Source organism: Mobula hypostoma, chromosome 9 (genome assembly GCF_963921235.1).
Source record: "Mobula hypostoma chromosome 9, sMobHyp1.1, whole genome shotgun sequence".
NCBI classification, from domain to species: domain Eukaryota; kingdom Metazoa; phylum Chordata; class Chondrichthyes; order Myliobatiformes; family Myliobatidae; genus Mobula; species Mobula hypostoma.
This window is the reverse complement of record NC_086105.1, coordinates 32,030,846-32,054,073: the sequence shown is the minus strand read 5'-3', so window position 1 is coordinate 32,054,073 and position 23,228 is coordinate 32,030,846. Positions and strand designations below refer to the sequence as shown.

At 37.5% G+C, this 23,228-nt stretch overlaps 1 protein-coding gene across 4 annotated transcripts in view; it reads left to right on the top strand.

The window, feature by feature from the left end:
• The window catches only part of arfgap2 (ADP-ribosylation factor GTPase activating protein 2), a 73,335-nt gene extending 56,229 nt beyond the window's left edge, over nt 1-17,106 (top strand). The window contains exons 13-17 of one of the 4 annotated variants that reach the window (XM_063058013.1): nt 4,688-4,819; nt 6,319-6,439; nt 10,071-10,161; nt 14,344-14,432; nt 15,655-17,106. In XM_063058013.1, coding sequence (XP_062914083.1) covers nt 4,688-4,819; nt 6,319-6,439; nt 10,071-10,161; nt 14,344-14,432; nt 15,655-15,672 — 451 coding nt within the window. In that variant the 3' untranslated portion in view covers nt 15,673-17,106. Of the gene's footprint in view, nt 1-4,687; nt 4,820-6,318; nt 6,440-10,070; nt 10,162-13,494; nt 13,774-14,310; nt 14,433-15,654 lie in introns of those variants that run through there. The other 3 variants (XM_063058012.1, XM_063058014.1, XM_063058015.1) reach the window with 3 other exon arrangements.
• Nucleotides 17,107-23,228: the final 6,122 nt, after the last annotated feature.

Below are 23,228 nucleotides of genomic sequence, written 5' to 3'. Positions count from 1 at the left end.
TCTAGTTTTCCCTTGTATCCTGTTCCCCCATGTTCTACCAATTAACTCCATACTAGGGGTAATTAATAGTGGTTAATTAACCTTTTTGGGTGGTGGGGTGGAGATATGTCTCTATCAAAGGAGGTATATGGCGCTCCTTCCCTCCACTAGCCTGCATGTCATCCTTGGGCACCTGCTTAGCCCCTCTGATCAGGGACACTTGAAGCCATGGGAGTTGGTGGTGGATGGTTGTATGAGCAGCTGATGCATATCACAACTCCTGGTTATGCTACCACTGACACCAGGCAGACAGTCTCTGTAGAGTATGGATAACGGCTGGGGTCACCCTTCTTGTAAAGACATTGCACTGAAGAAGGCAATGACAAATTTGCCAAGAACATCATGATGAAAGAAAGACCATGATCGCCCATGTCATACAATACGGCACATAAGGAATGAACAAATTAACCTTGTAACTAGCATTTGTTTGAGATATGGGAGGAAACCAGAGCTCAGAGGGGGTTGGGGGAGTCACACTGTCACAGAGAATGTTCAAGTCCCATGCAGTTAGAATAAGAGGTTAGCATTTAGCACGGATTCCTGCAGGTTGAGACCACAGCTCTATTAGCTGCACCACTGTGCAGTTTGACTCTGATCCAAGTTGTTAACAGTATGGAGAAAAAGTCTTTGGGGGAACCAAAAAGATGAAGTTTAAAAACAGAACAAAAAATTGCAAATGCTGGAAATCTGAAATTAGAAAAATAGACCATTAGGATTTTGACCTGCAAACTAATTCTGTTTCGCTTTCCACAAATGCTGTCGCACTTGATGGGTATTTCCAGCATTTTTCTGCTTTTATTTATGATGTATTTCAGAGTAAGGCCTGTCAATAACATGGATCAGTTAAACTCTCTTTTGGGCATTAATTGCTGTTAGTGACACTTAGTGAAATGAAATTAAATATCTTTATTGTCATTGCATAGTACAATTTGTCATGTACCAATACAGCGAAAATGAGTTTGCAACTCCGATACTCAATGCTATAAAACAACAAATAAAGTAAATAATAAATAAAATCAAGTAACCAGCCAGTACAACCAGCGACCATAAACCCAGTATTAAAGTAGCAATATAACAAATTTATGGATGGTCTTGGTTGATTGGTTCAGAGCAATTATGGCTCTGGGGAAAAAGCTATTTTTCAGTTTGGAAGTGCGGGCGTAGAAAATCTTATAACATCTGCCAGATGGAAGAAGTTCAAAGTTCAAACAGATGCTTGCATGGGTGTGTATTGTCCTTACAGATACTTGTAGCTTTCCTTAGGCAGTGAGAGCTGAGGTGTCCTCCAGGGCTGGAGCTGTGTCCCGATGATGTTCTGTGTGCTAGAGACGACCCGCTGAAGTGCTTTCCTATCACTGTTAGAGTGGCATTGTTGTAAACTAGAGATATGTCACCTGATAATTACCATGTCAGAAAGTGGTATCTCGTGCAAGGCACCTGACACAGGAAGTAAGCTAAAGAAGAAGAAAGTGATGGTGCTCAGAAGAGAAATGTTAAAAGGTCATTTACATATCCTCAGTGTGCAGGACAGTGAGTTAACTCTATTAGTTTCATGCAATTTTTGACACTGTCAACGTACCTTTTTAAAACTCTCTGCCAGTTTTAATTTTAATATTGTAATATTGTCAATATGCTGCCAGTTGGGTATGTTATTTCATACTCTTAGTATTACTGGATTCTGACTGCACTTGATACATTAATCTAATTCTTCTTAAAACAACAAATGTATTTTCTTGATAAAACATTGGAATGTGATTAATTTCTAGCTAAAATAATTTGTACTCAATTGGGAAGTTTTGATGAATACTATCTAATCTGTTCCAGCACCACAGAGGTCAATATCCCCCAAATCTAAATTTGCTTCTCACCTCTCAAATGTTGCCTGTCAACTATTTAAAGCACTGTATGCTTTAATTCAGTTTGCCAGCATTTTTGTTATTTTTTTGTATTGAATCTGCAGTAATAGTTAGGTGCTGGGGCTTTTTTGAAAAATATTCTTATTACAGCAAATTGTGCTTGTAGGTTTGTAGAGTGACTGTAGTTTTCCATCACTGTCTCATCCACCAGTGGAAATAACCAGTTGGATCATCATGGACATCTGCTGTCTAATCTTACTGTCCTTAAAGCCAAAATAATGACCATCCCTTTGCCTCCATACTTGTTGTTCGAACCTCTGAGTTCTTCCAGCAGTTTACTTTTTGTCCATAAAGCCTGCCTATATGCAAGAACGTCACCTAGATACAGAAAGCTGACCACGTCAGCTGTCCATAGCCAGCAAAGCAAAAAAGGCTGCATTAAATAGATCTCAGCAGTTTTTCCTCTCTTCCTGAATACTCTTTTACTTCCCACTTTTGCCTCGTGCCTTTCAATATTTTAAAAAGGTATATTAAACAAAAACATTTAAAATCGGTTCAATTTGACTTACTAATTTAAAAAGAAATAAATTTAATGAAAACAGTATAAAATCTTAGAAATAATTAAAAACAATAAAAACAAAATCAGCCCTTGCCTAACTCTGCAATCACTGGTAGTTCTACAAATTTATATCATTCCTTCATTTCTACCTTGTTTAAATGTATTTGGTTTTTAATTTCTTTACCTTTGCTATCATGCTGTAAACTTTCTAATTCCCTTTCTGAACCCTCCCACATTTTTTCCTTCTCTGTTCACTCTTTCTTCCTTTTAAGTTACTTGTTAAGATATCTGTTTTTGAACAACCTTTACGTAATTTGCAGCAGCACTGCATTGTATGGGTTGACAATTTTGTCTGATAATGCTCTTCTGTAAAGTGCCTTAAGATGTTGAGTCCTGAATAAATAAAGGTAAATTTGGTAAACAAGATGTTGGGCAGGTAAGGTTGCATGAGTACTACCTAGATTTAATTGTCCAACGTTTCAAGCAGATGTGATAGGGCATTTATAGATATGCCTTTTATGTAAGAAAAAAATTTGAAAATATCATTGCAACTTTTTATGGCAGCGGTCCCCAACCACCGGGCCGCGGACCGGTACCGGGCTGCAAAGCATGTGCTACCGGGCCATGAGGAAACGATATGAGTCAGCTGCACCTTTCATCATTCCCTGTCACGCACTGTTGAACTTGAACACAGGGTTTCCAACTGTCTCGTATTTGCCAGGGCATCCCGTATATTGGGCTAAATTGGTTTGTCCCGTATTTCCCCCACTGAGGTAGAGCGTTCCTTTGAAACCTTTTATGCTGAAATGGTGTGAAGCAAAGAAGCAATTGCCATTAATTTATATGGGAAAATTTTTTGAGCGATCCCAGACCCAAAAAATAACCTAACAAATCATATCAAATAACACATAAAACTGAAAATAATACCACCAATATATAGTAAAATCAGGAATGATATGATAAATACACAGCCTATATAAAGTAGAAATAATGTATGTACAGTATAGTCGGGAAGATGAAGGCAAAACTGATTTGTGGGGGAAAAAATCAGCACGTACACGCATGCGCACACAGGTGCCCACGCAAGGCTTCATGGTCTTGGTAGTCTTTCCTGGGGTAAAGTGTCCGGGGATTTGACTGCTACTTTTGTCCCTTATTTGGGAGTGAGAAAGTTGGCAACCCTAGCTGTAAAAGACACGTTGAGGTGAGGTTAACCCTACTTGAACACCCCCCCCCCCCCCCGGTCAGCTGGTCCGCAAGAATATTGTCAATATTAAACTGGTCCGCGGTGCAAAAAAAGGTTGGGGACTCCTGTTTTATGGGATAAGAAAACTGTCTCAAAGGAATTTAAAACTGTATTTCTGCACATTCACCTCACTTTGGAGTCAAAGTACATATCTTTGAGTCATCTCTCAATCTGAGACATGAGTGAATAACTTAGGTTGAGGTTCCATATTTAGTTTACCAGTTTGGTATAACCTGATAACTTGAAATGTTTTGCCTATATAAATACATTATGTAAATACATGTACCTTTAATTTAAAGAGAATTCTTTATTGAAATGTAGTTTTTCTGCATATTGTATTTTAATGTTTCCACTGATTTAAGAGGATATTTGATAATTGTACAGAATCTTGACAGGTGTGCTAAGTACAGATCAGAGACTTTAAGTGATTTGCAAAAGATTGAAAACTGATCAGAATGGAAAATGTGTTAAGTTGTTTTGACTTGGATTACAATAAAGTATTGCATGTACGTATTTATTTATGGCATTCAATCACGACATGGATTGTTTGAAGCTAATGCAAATTACAGGACTGTGAGTGTATAGGAGGTATGGGTGGGGGAGTGGGGGTGGTGGAGGAGGGGGGAAGAAGCAGTATGATGTTCAAATGATAGTGACTGGATTGCCCTACTAAGAACCAACCCAAAGGGATAAAGGCTGCCTGGGCTGCAAGTATCCTATAATCTTGTTTCCAGTGATTATTATGGCAGATCCCTGGGTAAAAAATATTTCTTCTCAGCCATGAACAGTTTCTGAATTTAGTTTCTTTTGTGATTATGCATTTTAAATAAAGTTATATTTTGTCATTCTCATTATGCTGACCATTTTGGAGACAAGTTTAAGTAATGCTGGATTGTTGCATTGCCGATTATAGATCCAGAATCCATAGTGTTCTACAAGGGAAGTGTTCCTTTGTGGTGTAACTTGCTCTCTTCTTCTATACTTTAGGTATTTTGATGATCCACTGGATATGGGAGGGCCATTTTCAAAGTGGGACGACAACAGTGATTCATTTTGGAAGACAGAAAGTAGCAGTAGAGAGAAGGAGGCATTTACTTCAAAAATGTCATTAAGCGACGGGTACAGCTTTTAATAAAATCACTTACCCGCCATTATGCTATGTGATTTGATTCAAAGTACATTTATTATCAAATTATGCATACAGAATACAACTCTGAGATTCGTCCTCCCAGAGGCAGCTACGAAACAAAGAAAAACCATGGAACCTGTTCAAGAAAACATCCAACATCCAACTCGCGAGAAAAAAGAACAAGTTGCGCAAATGGGAAAAATCGAGCAAACAATACATAAAATATCAAACCAGGAGTTCAGTAATATTCAGTTTAGTTGATTTCAGCGTCGCGCCACTAACCAATGCATAGCAGGACATTAATTCATTTGTAGAGATGAGCAAACCAGATTATTTTCATTTTGTAATTCCATTCTAGTTAAATATGAATATCTGTCATGGCTTAAACTTAATCCTCCTTTGTAAATCTGGAATATTGTATATGGTCGTCTATAATAAAATGCGTTTGGTAGAAAATTAAACATGTTTGATGTAATTCTAAATATATGCACAGCACGTCACATTTCTACTTTAAATGAACTTTTAAAAAGGTTATACAGATTCTATAATAGATTAATGTCACTCATATGATATAGAGTTATAGAACACTGCAGCACAGAATCTAGTCCATGCTGAATGATTAATGTGCCTAGTCCCATCGACCTGCCCCGGAACATAGCCCTTCATACCCCTCCCTTCCATGTACCTATCCAAATTTCTCTTAAATGTTGAAATCAAATTTGTATCTGACACTTGTACTGGCGGTGTGTTCTTCTTGAATTATCAATGACCTCTAGTTGTAGTCTCATCCAACCTCTGTGGAAAAAGCTTGCTTGCATTTGCCCTCTCTATGCTCCCTGTAATTGTGTATATCTCTATCAAAACTCCCTTCGTTCACCTGCGCTCTGGGGAATGAAGTCCAAACCTATTCAATCTTTCCCTATAACTCAGGTCCACAAGTCCCAACAACATCCTTATAAATTCTTTCTGCACTCTTACAATCTTATTTACATCTTACCCATAGGTAGGTGACTAAAACTGCATATGATACTCCAAATAAGGCCTCACCAACACCTTATACAAATTCGGCATAACATCCCAACTCCTGTACTCAGTGTATTAATTTATGAAGGCCAATGTGCCTGAAGCTTTCCTTACAACCCTGCCTACCTGTGATGCCACTTCCAAGGAATTATAGACCTGTATTCCCAGATCCCTCCGTTGTATCACACTCCTCAGTGCTCTATTGCTCACTATTTAAGGTCTACCCTGGTAGGTCTTCCCAAAGTGCAACACCTCATACTTGTTCGCATTAAGTTTCATGTGCAATTTTTCCAACTTGTACAGATCTCACTGCAAGCTTTGATAGCCTTCCTTGCTGTCCACTCCACCCCCAATCTTGGTGCCGTTTGCAAATTTGCTGATCCAGTTTTAGTTATGTAAATAACTGACTTAGTTATGTAAATCTATTAATTTTAACTTTTGTGTTAATTTCTCTCATTTACCTCAGGCCTGCACGTCGTAAACCAGAAATGGATTATGGAGTGATCTCTGAAGAAGCACAAAAGAAATTTGGCAATGTCAAAGCCATATCTTCAGATATGTATTTTGGGAAGCAGGGTCCTGCAGAGGTGAGTGTCTACCATTAAGTTAATGTACACTATTAGTCTGTTGAATCTTCATTGCAGAAGCATGTAACATTCAGCACTGACATTTTAAAAATTAACAGTTTCAAGCTGAATAAACAGCTTTAGAAAAATATTTTGTAAGTCCAGCATGAGTTAAATCCACTATTTTGTTTGTCAGCAGTGAAGTCAGCATTTGCAGCCTGCCTCAATTTGACCAGCAAGGTTCCTCAGAAATATACTGGCTCACATGATTAGTGGCTATGCATTCTTGTTGAATGTGTTGGTTGTTTTTGATGCAGACAGGTTTGAATGGAAATCAGCAGTGATGCTAGCAGGAACATTAATAAAACACTCTGCACTCCAGTTATTTCAACCTGAATACCTCAAGCCTTGGTTACTAAATACTTAATTCTCATTTGCTTTTCCAAATAAAGATACATCTACGTCTTCAGTAATTCAGTGAGTGAAAGCAGTACATGTGGACCCAAATATCTGAGTTCCTCTCTATGGTGCATGTAATGATCCTGTGGAAATTAAACAGATACAATTTCAGTCACCAGCTTTCATCAATGTTCAAAGTAAATTTATCATCAAAGTACATATCTGTCACCATATACAACCCTAAGATTTATTTCCTTGGGGGGCATATTCAGTAAGTTCATAATACAATAATAACCATAGCAGAATCAATGAATGTCCACACCAACTTGGTGTTCAAGCAGTGTGCAAAAAAACACAAATACAAAAAGAAAGAAATAATAAACATCAAAAACAAGAGATTAAAAAGTCCTTGAAAGTGAGTCCATAGATTGTGGGAAGATTTCAATGATGAAGTGAAGAAATCCCCCTTGGTTCAAGAACCTGATACTTGAGGAATAATAACTGTTCCTGAACCTGGTGGTATGAATCCTGAGACACCTGTACCTTCTTCCTCAGGACAGCAGTGAGAAGAGAACATGTCCTGGGCGGTGGGGAGCCCCTGATGAGGCAGGTAACTATAGGCCAGTTAGTTGTAACATCTGTAGTTGGGAAAATGCTTGAAGCTATCATTAAAGAAGACATAGCGAGGCATCTGGAAAAAAATCGATTCAGCAAAGACAGGTCCTATTTGACAAACTTGCTGGAGTTCTCTGAGGGTATAACGAGCACAGTGGATAGAGGGAAACAGGTAGATGTTATTTACTTGGACTTCCAGAAGGTGTTTGATAAGGTGCTACATAAAAGACTTATCCTTAAGATAAAGGATGCATAGAGTAGAGGGTGATGTTTTAGCATGGATAGAGGATTGGTTAACTAATGGAAAGCAGAGAGTTGGGATACATAGGTGTTACAGTGGTTGGCAATCGGTGAGCAGTGTGCCGTAGGGTTCGGTGCTGGGCCTGCAACTGTTCACAATATACATTAATGATCTGGATGAGGGGACCAACTGTACTGTATCTAAGTTTGCTGATGATATTAAATTGAGTGGAAAAGCAAATTATGCAGAAGATGAGAGTCTGCAGAAAGATATAGATAGGTTAAGTGAGTGAGCGAGGGTCTGGCAGATGGAGTACGATGTTGGTAAATGTGAGGTTGTCCACTTTGGAAGGAAAAATGGAAGATCAGGTTACTTAAGTGGTAAAATATTGCAGCATGCTGCTGTGCAGAGGGACTGGGGAGTGTTTGTGCATGAATCACAAAAGGTTGGTTTGCAGGTGCAGCAGGCTATCAAGAAGGCAAATGGACTGTTGACCTTCATTGCTAGAGGAATTGAATTTAAGAGCAGGAAGGTTATGCTACAACTGTACAGGATACCGGTGAGGCCGCGACTGGAGTACTGGAGTTCTGGTTTCCTTACTTGAGGAAGGTCATACTGGCTTTTGAGGCGGTGCAGAGGAAGTTCACCAGGTTAATTCCAGAGATGAGGAGAGACTGAGTCGCCTGGGACTTGTTACGTAACCGGCAACAATGAATATTAATCGAGACAGGTTTTATAAAAACAACCGAACATTTATTAAACACATATAAACGATAAGGGAAAAAAAACAAAGGAAAACTTCAACCGGCAGTTGAACAGGTACGCAGCCGTTCATCAACTCCACTTGGCTCTGGTTCTTAAAGTGTTAAATGCGAAAACAGTTCTTAAAGCGATACAGTCAGATATAGTTCTTAAAGCGATAACTTCGAAAGTCCAACAGTTTTACACATTCAATTGGGAGAGACTTCTCTGGAGAACGATTTCTTCACCGACGCACCTTTACTGCCGGTTCTGTCCACAGGATTCCCGATGCCGAAATTAAACAGTTTAAATCGACCGACCTTAAATTCCTTTTAGAGAAAGAGCCTTTGTGCATGAACTCATTGCTCTATTGCACGAGTTATCTCAATGCAGGTTCTCTTCAACGAAGACTCAATAAGGTCGATCCTTTATTAAACTGCCAAACGACGCCAACTTCTCTTGATCCTTCACTTCGATGAATTCTTCACTCTCCCTTCAAAATTGTCGGTATTGAGTATATTGGCACTTCCAGCCACAAATTCCCAATCCAAGTAATATGGAATCTTTCAACAGAACATACAACAGTTTTAAAAATGAAACTGCGTCACAAAAACAAACACGCAACAGAAACGGAGGCACAACACCTTCTACCTGGAAATCTACAGATTCAAAATCCTACTGCGTCACCTGAGTCGACCCTTATATAGTCACGGGGCACATATCATCACGTGACCTCACAACGGCGGGAAAATCACATCAGGTGACCTCCAAAAGACCATTACAGCATTCTCACAAAAAAACATCTCCTTCAGCATGTAACGGACTGTACTCACTGGAATTCAGAAGAATGAGAGGAGATCTTGTATAAACATATAAAATTATGAAAGGGCTAGATAAGGTAGAGGCAGGAAAGTTTTTTCCATTGGTAGGTGAGACTAGAACTAGGTGACAGCCTCAAGGTTCGGGGGAGTAGATTTAGGATGGAGATGAGGAGGAACTGCTTTTCCCAGAGAGTTCTGAACCTTTGGAATTCTCTGTCCAATGAGGCAGTGGAAGCTACCTCAGTAAATATATTTAAGACAAGGTTGGATAGATTTTGTATAGTAGGGGAAGTAAGGGTTGTGGGGAAAAGGCAGGTAGGTGGAGATGAGGCCATGGCCAGATCAGCCATGATCTTAGTGAATGGTGGAGCAGGCTCGATGGGCCAGATGGCCTACTCCTGCTTCGATTTCTTATGTTCTTTGGTCTTTTTTGTAACTCAGGCAACTTATAGAGGGAGTTTGTCTGATAAAATATGTCATGTCTGAATGCAGTTATGCTAGAGCTATTGAGCTTTTATGTATTTCATCCAGCTCTTTCTTGGTTCTCATTCCATGCTGGGTGAATGTTGCTTCAGAAGAATCTTATATCTATTTCTTGCTGGTGAACTAGGCCTTTTTTTCCTGTCTGAGAGCATTTCCTTTGCAGGAATTATTTTAATAAATAATATATTTATTATTATCTCATTATTCCATATTATCTTCAGTATGTTCTTAACTTTAAATCTCAGCTTTAACACCAGAACGTATAAGCATTGTTCTAATTCAACAACAGCTAAATGTTTATTATCCCAAAGGTAACCCCTATTTTTAATTATTGGGTTTACTTTGGCTGCAGTATGAAACCAAAACTCGACTGGATCGATTTGCAGGAAGTTCATCCATCAGCTCATCTGACTTGTTTGAAAATGAAAAGAAACAAACATCAGGTAAGAAACACCACCATTTGAAGCCTGGAGAGCATTGCCTCCTCACTACTAGGTCCACTGATGAAATGAGCACAGGATTTTGTTATGATTGCTTTATCTCTCATCCACACAGAGTGTTTTTAATTAATGTATTTAGCAATTTTTCCCTTAGGAATAATTAGTTTCATTTTAATTTTTGTATACTAGTGATTAAATGTTCCAGAATGCTGAGGAATGGTTTTTCCAGTTTCTTAACCAGGGATCCTGATATGCTACCTCTTTGTATTCCTGATTTCTCCTTTCTTCCATCAAGTCCTTGAATTGCTGCTGCTTCTCCCAACTTTGGACTCTCCTTGAGCTGAAGGAATAACATATCCGTCTGTGTGCAGCACTGTGCTAAAAACGTTACACCTGCTTTTGTTTACTTTTTGACTTCACAGTTTTGGCATGTTTAATTAAGATGAAATGCTTGGGATTTCTTCTTAGTAACAGCTATGCAGCTGATTAACATACAGATCTGTTGTTTGCTATGAGCGAACTTCACGAGAAATGTGAATATGAAATGCCCAGTTACAGGGTCCATTGTCACTTTGCTAATCATCCTTCATGCTTATTTCAATTTGATTCTCATTTTTTTATCAGCATATAGACACCATCATGAAATTGACTTATTCCTTTAGTTGTTGTCATTAGATTTATGTAAGCATCGCCCATTACCACCCCTGCAAGCTAGACTATCTCCATAACCACCGCACCATCATTGGAAACATTACAATAAATCCATATGAGTCCATAGCATTCACGTCCAAAGTGATTAAAGACGTCACGTTGCATTGGTGTACTGGGGATCAAGTGGCATCACAATTACAATAGCCACCTGCAATTTCGCTAGCCATTATGCTATCACTTCTCTTCAGTCTTTTGAAAGCAGCATCTCTTCAATTTTATTGTAACACTATAAGAGATGTGCTGATCTACCAGGTGTGTGTTCTTTGCTGCACTATTTGGTTTATTCTTCTTGCGTGGGGAAATAAAAGAACAGCAATAGGTCATTGGATGTCAATCTATCTGATTGTTTAAATGTCAATGAATTGAAAAGATTCAGTTCCCTCAATGAGTATCATAAAGAAGGAATAAGTAGAATAAAATTGATGAGACTTTGCCTTTAATTTTTTTAAAAATGGTCAAGTAAGAGACTAATTCATTAGTTTCTACCGCTATTTTTAAGTTCTTCCTTGGTTAAAAATAGAATAGCAAAGCTGCTGTTACATTTTCAACCAAATCAGCAGGTGGACACCATCGTGAAATTGACTCATTCTCATAGTTGTCAATAGATTTATGTAAGCACACATTACCATACCTGCAACCTACTTTTACCATCTATGATCCCTACAAAATAGTGTATAATTCTAAATAAATCCACCCTAGGAGTATGGTATTAATAATGTCTTTGGAGAGTTTGATCCTGCAGTACCTTAATCCTGAATCAGTTGTTAAAACCCATGTAAATGAAGTGCAAGCCTGGCACTTGATATTTCTGATTGATATTTGTTGATTAATTTAATCAGAAAATATTGATTTTGTTCATCATTGAAGCAGGTTTTATTTTTAACAAGGATTCATATTATGCTCTCTTGAGTTTAATAAGAACCTCCATATATAGAAACTAAAGAAGGTCATGTAACACATCAAAGATTTTAAAAATATATTTGCCTATGTATATACTGCAATATGCTCTCATCCTTGAGTAAAGAATATTGTCTTGATATTATCATTTAGATGTCTCCTTAAAAAACAAAGCCACGTACTGTATGCTCCTCACTTCTAATTTGCTGTTTTGGAAGTTTGTGGCAACTTGACCGTTGCAGTTTTTAAGTTATTACAGTGGCATCAGAAGTTCTTTATTTCCTACAGAGTTCTGAAATTGTAAAAGGTGCTATATAAATTCAAATTATTTGATTATTTAAATGATACTGTAAATGTAACTTTGCAAAAATGCGTCAAAAGTGGGGTTTGTACCTGTCAAGTCATTCACCTTGGATTTAAAAAAAACTGACAGTCTAGGAACCACAAAGAGATTTTCATGCATCCCGGTTGCTAAAACTAGTGCCCAGATGCAAATTGTAATTAGAAAGTCTATTAAAGTGTTAGCCATTATCAGGAAAGGATAAAATACCTTGTTGTATAGACCTTTAGAGTGCTGTAGTAATTTCTGGATATTCTGGATATTAGATCTCCGAGATCATTTTTTATGCTTGATGAATACAGTATCAATCACCAAAATCATATTAGGGCTTGGGTTATATTAAAAGGACTGGCTGCATAAATTAGACCTTGTTTAGGCACAGGCAGAGATATTTGAGTAGTGATTAAGTTCAAGAATGCATTAAAAAAGCAGTTTTCTAAGATGGGTACAGAGATACCTATCTATATATAGTATATAGATACTATGTACTCTTCTGGGAGCACGATATTAAAAACTATTTTGGAATAGTACTAGGATTTCTTTTCAAACAAACTGCAGTGTAAAGCTCTTGCCCCAAAAAGTTGTGGGTGCTGCTTTAATTTAAATATTCAATATTGAGATCAATAGTCTACTTCCCCCTGCCCCCCTCCCCCCCCCATTAGACAAGGGTATCATGATAACGGGTCAGAAGTGTAGATTTAATGTACAGAACAGCCATGGTCTAAATGAATGGAGAAATAGTCTTCAACAACTGAATCACTGATGGGTTTTCCTCAATTGAAAATCCATCAGTGGCAGAGCTTACATGTACATATTTCAGAGCTGAATAATACCTTCTGTTTTTATGCTTGTAAAGCTCTAATGGCCAAAGGTACAAATAAAGCAAGCATATGCACCAATTGTTAATTCAGGAGGTTACCAATTGTTTGTTGATTGAACCCGATATAGTAAAACAACAGATTCTTTACTGCTTGTATCCCATGCTAGTGTATAATTACTGATTTACAAGATCACAGAGGCTAGCATGCCATGGTAGCGAAATGCTTAGAGTGATGTCACTACAACATGGGTCATCGGAGTTCAGAGTTCAATTTTGGCACCATCTGCAAAGAATTTGTGCGTTCTCCTCGTGACAGTGTGGGATTTCTCTGGGTGCTCCCGTTTCCTCCCACAGTCCAAAGACATGCCAGTTAATAGGTTAATTGGTCATTGTATGTTGTCCTGTGATTAGGCTAGGGTTAAATAGGTGGGTTGCAGGGTGGCACAACTCGTTGGATCTGTTCAGTGCTCTGCTCTAAATAAAATAAAATAGAAATAAAATGAAGAAAGCTCTGAAATGTCTTTGCTTATACACATCATGGGTTTCATTGTTTTTTATATGATTCCAGGAAGTTTTCCTACTCTGTCCTACTTGGAAGGCCATGCTGCATGTTGATTCCTTTGCTTGAAGAATTTCCCGATATCAAGTCTTGAATTTGCCTTTCCTATGTCTTGGCCTATTCCCTTTCACCCTGCTGTCACAATTTGGCTTCAAGCAGTTTTTCTGAATTTACTTTTTCTTTGCAGTTTGCTATCAAGTACTTCCATGAAACCCTTCTTAGTTGCTTCTTTCAGATTTGAAAAGCTAAAGTATTAAGGTCTAATTTAATGCCACAGCACTTTGGCTTGAATGTTTTCTGTGTCTTTTGATGTGTTTTATAATAAAGACAACACATTAAAGTCATGTTAGTTTGTATTGTTATTTATTTATCAAGTTTTTCCACTTGATAATACTCAGTTTGCAACTAATATGAAAGTAACTAATTTACTCAAGGAAGTGTGAATGCTACAAGAGACTGCAAGAGTATTAAAGACCCTTAATATATCCAAGTAAACCTGCTGTGAAAACAAAATATTTATGAATATAATTTTCTAAGCCCTTTAAAATTCCTACATTTTGGAATGAACCTTTGATCATATAGATAGATGCCTTCAAATTGCCCTGCTCTCTGGTTGGTAGATGGTTCAAGAAGCCTTATTTTCTTTTTGCCCTTGGAGAGAAGAAAAACACACTAATTAATATAACAAAAAAAGCTCTTTTTTGTGTTGTCATTTTTATTTTCCTGCAATTCTTTTATAGTTATTGTATTTTACTAAGTTGTGAATAATTTAAGATTATCAAAATTAGTTCTTTATTATTTGGTTTGATTTGTTATTCTCTTAAGCTAACGTGTCTCTGACCAACGTCCTACCATCAGCTCCTGATATGGCACAGTTTAAGCAAGGTGTTAGATCTGTGGCTGGGAAGCTTTCTGTGCTGGCTAATGGAGTGATGACTTCCATTCAGGTTGGTATAACCTTTTTCAGGAAAATTATTGTGACTAATCAATATTTGCCTTTGTTATATTGTATATAAAATCCTTACATTAAACACCATTTTATACCGTACCTTGAAATCACATGCATTGTTAGATGTACAAATGTACAAATGAATCAGAAAGCATTTATGAAACCGGTTACGAAATAGCTAAATCTATATTGCCAATCCAGTCTATTAAAAGATCCAGTAGAATACTCTTATTTATTTGTTAAAGATGAATTGAATGCAATTTTAATTTCTATCAATGAAATTAACCGTTTCTTTTTCTATTTTCATTATTCTGCAAATGCATTCAATTATGTCAAGACTCTAAAGTGGAAACCAATATTACTTAGGAATCGTATTGAAAATATGTTAATATTAAGCAATTAAACTTTGCCTTTAATAACAAAAAAAGCAGAGATTGAGGTAATAGTCAGGCACGTCACACTCTTACCAATTGGTTTTTATTCAACAATACTAGAGTGTATGAGTTAATTTAATTTTCACTATGACAATAAAAATGCCAAAAAAATTCACATCATGGCCACTTAGTCAAAATGGATCAACTTTTCAGTTTGAATGTCTTCCTTGTGGAGTTTGGGTCTGTTAAATTATGATTCTTACTAATTCCATAACATTAAGTAGAATATTTGAAATTGCTGGAAGGCAAATTTCACCTTTTAAGCTCAGCACCACCTTGCTTAGTTACATCTAGATGGATCTTTGCAACATAAGGTTGTAATCAGTAGCAGGCTAGGTGAGATTAAGTATGCTTTGTTTATACAGTATGTCAAAACTCATGCAGTACACAGCTGACTTATTAGAAAAGTTGGCTTTATAAATGTGTTATATTCCGTTGTAATGGGTACCAGTGCACTGAAGACCGTGTAATTGGTTCCATCAGAGGAAACACTATTTAACTGATTCACCTGAATTTGTTGCAAATGTCATGCGGTGAAGATTCTACCACTGAATATGGTGAATATAAACTTTCTTTATCATTAACTTATGGCTATTTAATTGAGAATTGTTTGGACCCACAGCTGTTTGACAGAATCTAATTTGCTTTAAGACCCATAACTTCTCAAAGATTTTTGTTTTGACCTACTAAAAACAGTTACTTTGTGCTATATATAAATTTGGTAGTAATAATAACTATAGTCCCAAAGGCCTTCCCTTCAACAGACCATTTACTTGTCTTTTGCAGGATCGATACGGCTCCTAACTGGATGTAGCAATAAAACGAAATGAATATGAAACCTTTCAGGAGTGATTTACATTTGGGTGCCCAATACACCTTTGATTATAAACATATTTTGAAGGATTATTCATTTAACATGGAAATGTTTTGTCACAGTTTTGATGCTTATTTTGCATCTACTGATGTCTATTCTTGGTCCTACTTGAGTTTTCCCAGAGTTAGATTGTTTCCAGTAAAACTTTGCTTTGAAAAGAGAGGTTGTGGGAATAACTCCAAACTAGGATGGGGAAATTACTTTTCAGTCATTAGAATGAGAATTTATTTCTTGTTTAGATGAGGCAGGAAGGTATAAGTATGTAGAGCTTTAGTTAGTTTGGGAAAAGGGTGCAATATTCAATAAAAAATGAAAATGCTATACAGATATATATTAAAATATGGGTAAATGCACAATAAAAAGTGCTCTTATAAATTGGGTTTTGCTTCTTAAAAAAAGTGTTTGTATAACTAAAACACTAGTCTGAACTCTGAGAAAGTGATTGTGTCTTTTTATATATGGAGTGTTTATTGGAACTGATCGATTAAACAATTGTAAGGTAGAATTGTTTGTTTGTACTTCAAACAGATGATATGCCAAATCCCCTTGTTAGTTCTTAGATCTAGTCAGTAGAAAATTGAAAACTGAAAAGTTTAAACTATTCAAAGACTACAGTGCACCATGTTAAGAATTAGAGGCAGTTGGAAGGTGATCGCTAGTTATTTCTGTTCACAGCAGAAACCTGTGCAGTGTGCTTTATGGAAACCAATTATTTCTACTCATGGGACCAATTAAATGTAAATGATAATATACTGTTGTTGTATATTGTAATGAATCTTTAATTTTGAATCATTATGTTTAAATTGCAAATTTTACTGGTGGCAAAAAGCTGGACTGAGATTTGTAACATGTATTTCTAATAAAAAAAAGACACATTTGCTTCATGTAAGTGATTCAGTACTGAGACTGAATTAAGTAGTAGGAAACCCCAAGCAATAAATGGATGATTATAAGATTTCAACAAGTGAATGATTTAAATGTATTGCAGATTTGGACTAAAATACCAAAGTTCATCTGTTGGAAAGATGCATTAAAGTGTTGGCATCTGATCAGCTGAACAACAGAATAGAAGCATTATTAAAATACTTATCTAACAAAAACCAAGCATACCTTGCGCAAAGAATGTTTCCTGTTGTGAAAATAAATTTCTCTCCTGGGAAAAAATAAACAAGCACTAGTTTGGAAGTTGTCATTCAGAAGGCAGGGGAGGGGGGTACTTAGAGAGTGACATTGTTGCCAATAAAATGTTTTGTGTGTGTGAAGATTAACAGTTGCATCACTGCATTAAGGTGGGAAAGCATGCTGGCTGAATCAGAACCATCAGCTGAAGAATAAAGTATTTTGCCTGTCCTTGCTGTCTTGTCTAGACCTGGTTTTTCTTTTACATTTTTGAAATCTAGCCTGCAGCATCTCTTGAGTTCAACAAGAGATGGTGAGAGTTTTTAAACCTATTGAACGTTACACATCTATGGTGAATCCAGCAAATCACTGTGGGAAGCCATGTTAGAATCTGTTCTCATCAGACTTCACCAACATTGTGATTTGCACTGAAACAAAATATGTTGAAATACTCTGTATAAATGTAAGTAGAAACAAAATTGGCTTATCATCAGAATGATTGTAATATGAAGGAATAGTTAAAAGCCCTACAAAATGTCTAAGCTCTCCCACAGTGTTCAGAAAATGCTCAGAGTACTCAGCAGGTCCAGCAGCATCAGACCTGAGATTCCAGACTGATGACCTTTCACTGAAAGTACTGTGTTTGGATTAATTTGATTGTTATTTCTTTACTGTCATATTTATTCACTGTTCAAAGTCATACCCAATACCTTAGACAAATGTATTATGTGGACGATTGTAAGTAAGTTGGTGAGCAATAGTTGAAAGAAAGGCCAAGATCTGGATAATTGTTTCTGTGCCAAAAGTACTTGGTATATATACCAAGTGTTACTCAAAAATTCTCAGTAACCTCCTGTAGCTTTTTAAAATATCCATGGTAACTATGCTGTCATGGCAAGCAAGCCAGTTTACGGGCAAGTTGTTCCTATATTTGAGATTATTTACTCTGTTAAGGAGGTGTTTAGACAAAAGTCTAATGGAAATTTGCTTTTTCCACCACTTTCAAAGTTGAGTAGATCTTCAACTGTCCCAGCAGTCTAAATGATTGCAACTATTTTTGTTTTCAACATTAATTACATAAAATCTTCATAACTACTGTTGTCATATTGCCCCAACATAATCCTGTTTAATCCATCACTTGTATTTATGAAGAGTCTTGGATGTAGATGTTAATGTTTCATGTATACAGTAAAGCTTTGCATTATGTGGTGGTATTCTATAAGATGATCTTCCATAGCACAAGGCCACATCATCTACAAGTGCATCAGGAAACACAAGTTGAAAAAAAACTTATTTTTTTTCTGCATAAATTCCATGAGAGTGAATTATATTTTGTATCTCAATTTTTTGGGTAGTGATTTGTGAATTATGTAAGGGAGAATATCCATAACCAGGGATCATTTGTATCGGGCATTGCTATGTATGATAATGGTCTCCTTTTTTAACTACCCTTTTATCATTGTCTCCTACCAATAACTAATGAGTCGGAAACAGTACAGCAGTTTTGGTAGACTGATATCTGAAATGTTGACAGCTAAGCTTATATCCTCTGGGGGTTAAAAGAATGAGTGGGATCTTGACTGAAACACATAAGATCGTGAGTAATTGTAACAAGATGAATGTGAAGAGGGTGACTCCCTTTCTGGTAGAAACAAGAACTCGGAGTCTTTGCTTTAAGAGGAAGGGTTGTCCATTGGAGACGAGTTTTTTTCTCTCTTTCAGAGTGTTGAGGGACTTTGGTACTTCCTTGAATGGCAGGAAGCAGAATTTGAATGTTTTTAAGTTAGCGATATAAACCTTAAAGTGGATGAGAATAAGGAACTGAGGCTATAATCGGGCTTTCCGTGATCTTACATGACAGACCAGGCTTGTGGGGGCAAGTGGCTTACTTATACTTCTAATATGTACATTCATAGATAAATATCCTTATTGCACCAGATCTAAAATTGGATAAAAATGAATGGTGAGCCATAGGAAGCCATGGCCAGAGGTATGATTAAAGAGGGGAACTTTGAGGAGCATCTTACAGAAAGGGATAGAGAAAGACTGAGATTTGTATGCCATTCCAGAGCATATGGCTGAGCTGTTGATCTTGAAGGAAGGAGTAATCGGCGCACAAGATGCAGAATTGAAAAATTGCAAGGCTGGAGAATCTTTTAGAGATCAGGAGAAGAGAGAGACTGAGATGAGAATCAAATATAAAGGTGAGCATTTTAATTCTGAGGTTTTAGAGAACCAAGAGCAACAGTACATCAGTGAATGTAGGTGATGGCTGAATGAATGAGTGCTTCAGCAATGGGTTGATGTAAGTAGCCCTTATGGTGAAGTGCAAGACTTGCTTTAGTAGGGAACCTTTTCTTAAAATAAATTTGGGATGCAAGAAAACACGTAATGGCAATGAAAGTCAGAAAACAATTGTTCAATGAAATCCTGAAGAAGGGTCTCTACCCGAAACATTGACTGTTTCTACATTTCCAGGGATGCTACCTGACCTGCTGAGTTCCTTCAGCAATTTTTGTGTGTGTTGCTGTATAATGACAGGAACAGAGCAAACTTGACCTTGTTCCATTCAGATACTACATGATAATGAAAAGGTTACTGTTAAAATGTTTGTGGATATTGGTGGTTAGGAGAGAGAGTGTAAGTAAATTCCAGATGCCTCACGAATACCTGTAGTAATGCAGAAGATTCTAATGGTCTATTAAATGATCACTCTCAGCAGTAACTACTCACAAACACCCTCATGTGGGCAGAAAATGAACAACATTGAATTTTCTGATTTCAGATAGTACCTTACTCCTGGGTTTCACAATCGGATTCATATTTAATATCACTGGGCATAGGCCGTACAATTTGTTGAGAGAGCAAAAATTATATAGTTAGGTGGTGGTTGTGGGTTGGTTCATTGTCCGTTCAGAAAACTTATGGTGGATGGGAAGAACCTGTTCCTGAAGCTTTGTGTGTGTGTCTTCAGGTTCCAATACCTCCTCCCTGATGGTAGCAATGAGAAGAGGGCATGTCCTGGGTGATAAGGGTCCTTAATGAGGGATGCCGTCTTTCTGAGGCATTGCCTTTTAGAGCATAGAACAGAATAGTAGAAGAACAGGCCCTTCACCCACAATGTGATTAAATCAGTAATCAAAAGGTCAACCAAACTAACACCTTCTGCCCACACTATGTCAATATCCTTCCATTTTCCTCACATTCATGGCTGATCTAAACGTCTCTTAAAAGTCCACCTCTACCACCACTCCAAGCAAAAAAGCTTGTTGAACAACTTGTCTCTCTCATCTTTAAAATTACTCCCTCTCACCTTAAATGCATGACCTCTGATATTAGACATTTCAACCCTGGGAAAAAGATAGTTTGTCTACTCTTTGTACTGTATGTCTGTTGTAAGCCTCTATCAGATCTCGCCTCAGTCTCCACCGTTCCAGAGAAAACAACTCAAAGTTTGTCAAATCTCTTGTTAAAGCACATGCTGTCTAATCCAGGCAGCATCCTTTCCCGCACCCTCTCTAAACTTCCTATGATGGAGTGACCAGAACGGAATGTGATACTCCTGAGGTGGAGAGGGTCAGCAACTTTAAATTATGAAGATGCTGCTCTCTATTAAATGGTTCTGTTGCTCCGTCACACCCTGATACCACACTAATAGACAATGAAACTACTCATCCTATTATATAAGATACAACAGGAAGAATTGCGTAAAGGTGAGGAGAATAATGAGCAGAGGCAAACCTGTTAAAAACAGCACTTACATTGTATGTCATTCTGTATCAGTGTCAAGATGCTCCTCTATTAAAAGGCTCTGTCACACCCTGATTCCACACCAACAGACAATGAAACTATTCATCCTAATTTATATAAATATAGAAGTGACACTGGATATTGCAGACTAACAAGTTGTAATGAAAATAAACTACATAATCATGAGGACAAAGACTATTGTCAATGCTATACAGTATTGTGATCAATAAACCAAAACTTCTGACTGAAGACATTTAAATACAAGCCTGACTTGCTGAGTTGCACCATTACAGAAGCTGCCAAACCTGTCAGGTGGATAATTGCCACCAAGGCTCACAAACGTGTCAGAACTTCACAGTTCTCATGCTTCCCTTCATCTGTCACAAGATGCTTCCACCTTTTACTTTTTAGATCTGCAGTACCTCATGCTTGGCGCTTAACATGATACTAATGCCAGAGTAAAGGAAATGCAGATATAGACACTGGTAAATATAGTTTTGCTGCTGATGTCCCACAGGGTCTCACCGCTTCCATGTCTGAGCTCTAAGATCAGTTTTGAATCTGTTCCATTTATCTTTATGATGTTGCCTATAAGCAAGGATGTGAAATAGTGTCTTCACCTCCATTAGAGCTGTATTGTGATCACTCATACCAATAGTCTTGGCCAGATGCTTCTGGGACAGATGGATTGATGAAGAAAAGGTCACAAAGGGGTTTCAATTGTAATCCCCTCATCACCCTTAGCCAGCTAGATTTGTAGTGTTATTATGTTCTCAGGTGAATAATTCTATCCCATATTGTTCTGAGTGATTATTTCAACCACTACACTAAACTGAAGAATATTGATTTATTTGCTTTGGGTGCATATTCAACAATAAGTTTCCATGCCTATTAGATCTAATCCTTCACGGGACACGAAGACTTACAGGATCACTTCTACCTGTCTGCATGCTACGTTTGTACAACACTGTTGCATTTGCCTTCGGGAAGTACCACTAACACTGTCTCTACAAACACCTAATCCATTGGCAGGATGAACAAACCAATGTCTGCTCTGAAACTATTTACATTCAGTTAGCTCTAATGGGCATTCCCTGTACCAGTCACCCCAGACAGCTATTCCATTCGAAGCTCTGAAATTGCTAGGCAGACAGAAGGAAAGACTTGAGAATGTTCTCGGTGCTTCCTGGAAAAAGTGTAACATCCCAACTTATAGGAATACCCGACATATGATTTGTCAAAATGGACAAGCATTCAGGATGGCATCAGGAGTCTTAAATCCTTTTTCTAGAAGTATGCAGGAGCTCGGCATCAACAAAACACATTAATTCTCACACTACCTACCCACCCCATTAAACAGTCCTCTATCTGTGAAAGAGACTGATGATCCCATATTGGCCATATCAGGTGCCATAAAAATAACAGAACTAGACAGGAAGCAAGACATCCACAACCCTAAATAAAGGGAAAAGAGAAAAGAACCCAGAGGTAATGACTGTCATATGAGATTTTGCTGAAACAGGATTCTGTACGCATAGCTATTTCATATTTTTGTTTGAATATGAGTGTCGAAGAAATTACTGTTTTACCATATTTTACTGTAAGAGCATTTGCCCCATTATCAAACAGAAATAAAGGCATAGACCTCGGTGTAGGGTTAGCCCTTTTATACGTGATCACGGGGAGCCGTTGCCTTACGACTCCGCCAATGTCAGGTTACATCTTAAATGTATACAGTAAATTTTGGGCAATAGCCAACAGCTAATCATACTTAGTCAGTGATTTCAAACAAACCTAACACCTGTTAGGTATCGGCTAGTCTATGAATGCTTCCGTGTGGAACACAAAATTAGAATTGCATGTGCACATTCAGTTCCCCTTTTAGCCAGACAGACTCGGACAAAGGTTAGCAATACCTCACAACTGGCAAGACCTACTGTTAGCTAGCATAAGCAAGACAGAGTTTGCATCTTATCCCGTCACTTTCATGACCCAAGTCTTGGGCAATACTTAGCTAGTCAAGTTGACAACAAAATTGTATTCAAAATTTTATTTTCTTCCACAATGAGACAAATCTTCAAATGTTAGCACTTTATTTGTTTATGAGTTTTAGTATAAATGGATGATTGCTATCTCTGTGTGTCTCTTCTGATACTTAAGTTGTCTGAATGAACTAACATTTGTTGTAGCAGTTTTCTTTAATCAAATAGGCCCTGAGGCCATTTCAGAAGCTAGTTAAAGATCACCTACAATTGCTATGGTTCAGGAGTAACCCACAAGACAGGATGGTAAGAATAACTGCATTCATTCCCTGGAGGAAATTAGAGTCAACTGGAATTTTACAACAATCAAAACAGCATTGCACATCTGGACACAATGCATTTACCTGAGAAAAGAAAGACAAAAGGACGTACGGATTTGAATCTCTTGATGTATATTCAGATCAATCTCTGGAAATGATTATGCTTTTAAAATTTATTTTCAGGTATGGGCATCGTAGCCAAGGTCAGTATTTATTCCCTGTTCCTATTTCTTGTTTATACTGGACCTAGTTGTGCTTGAGAAGGTAGTAATAAGCTGCACGTTGCATGGCCACTGTTACTCTGGTGAAATCTCT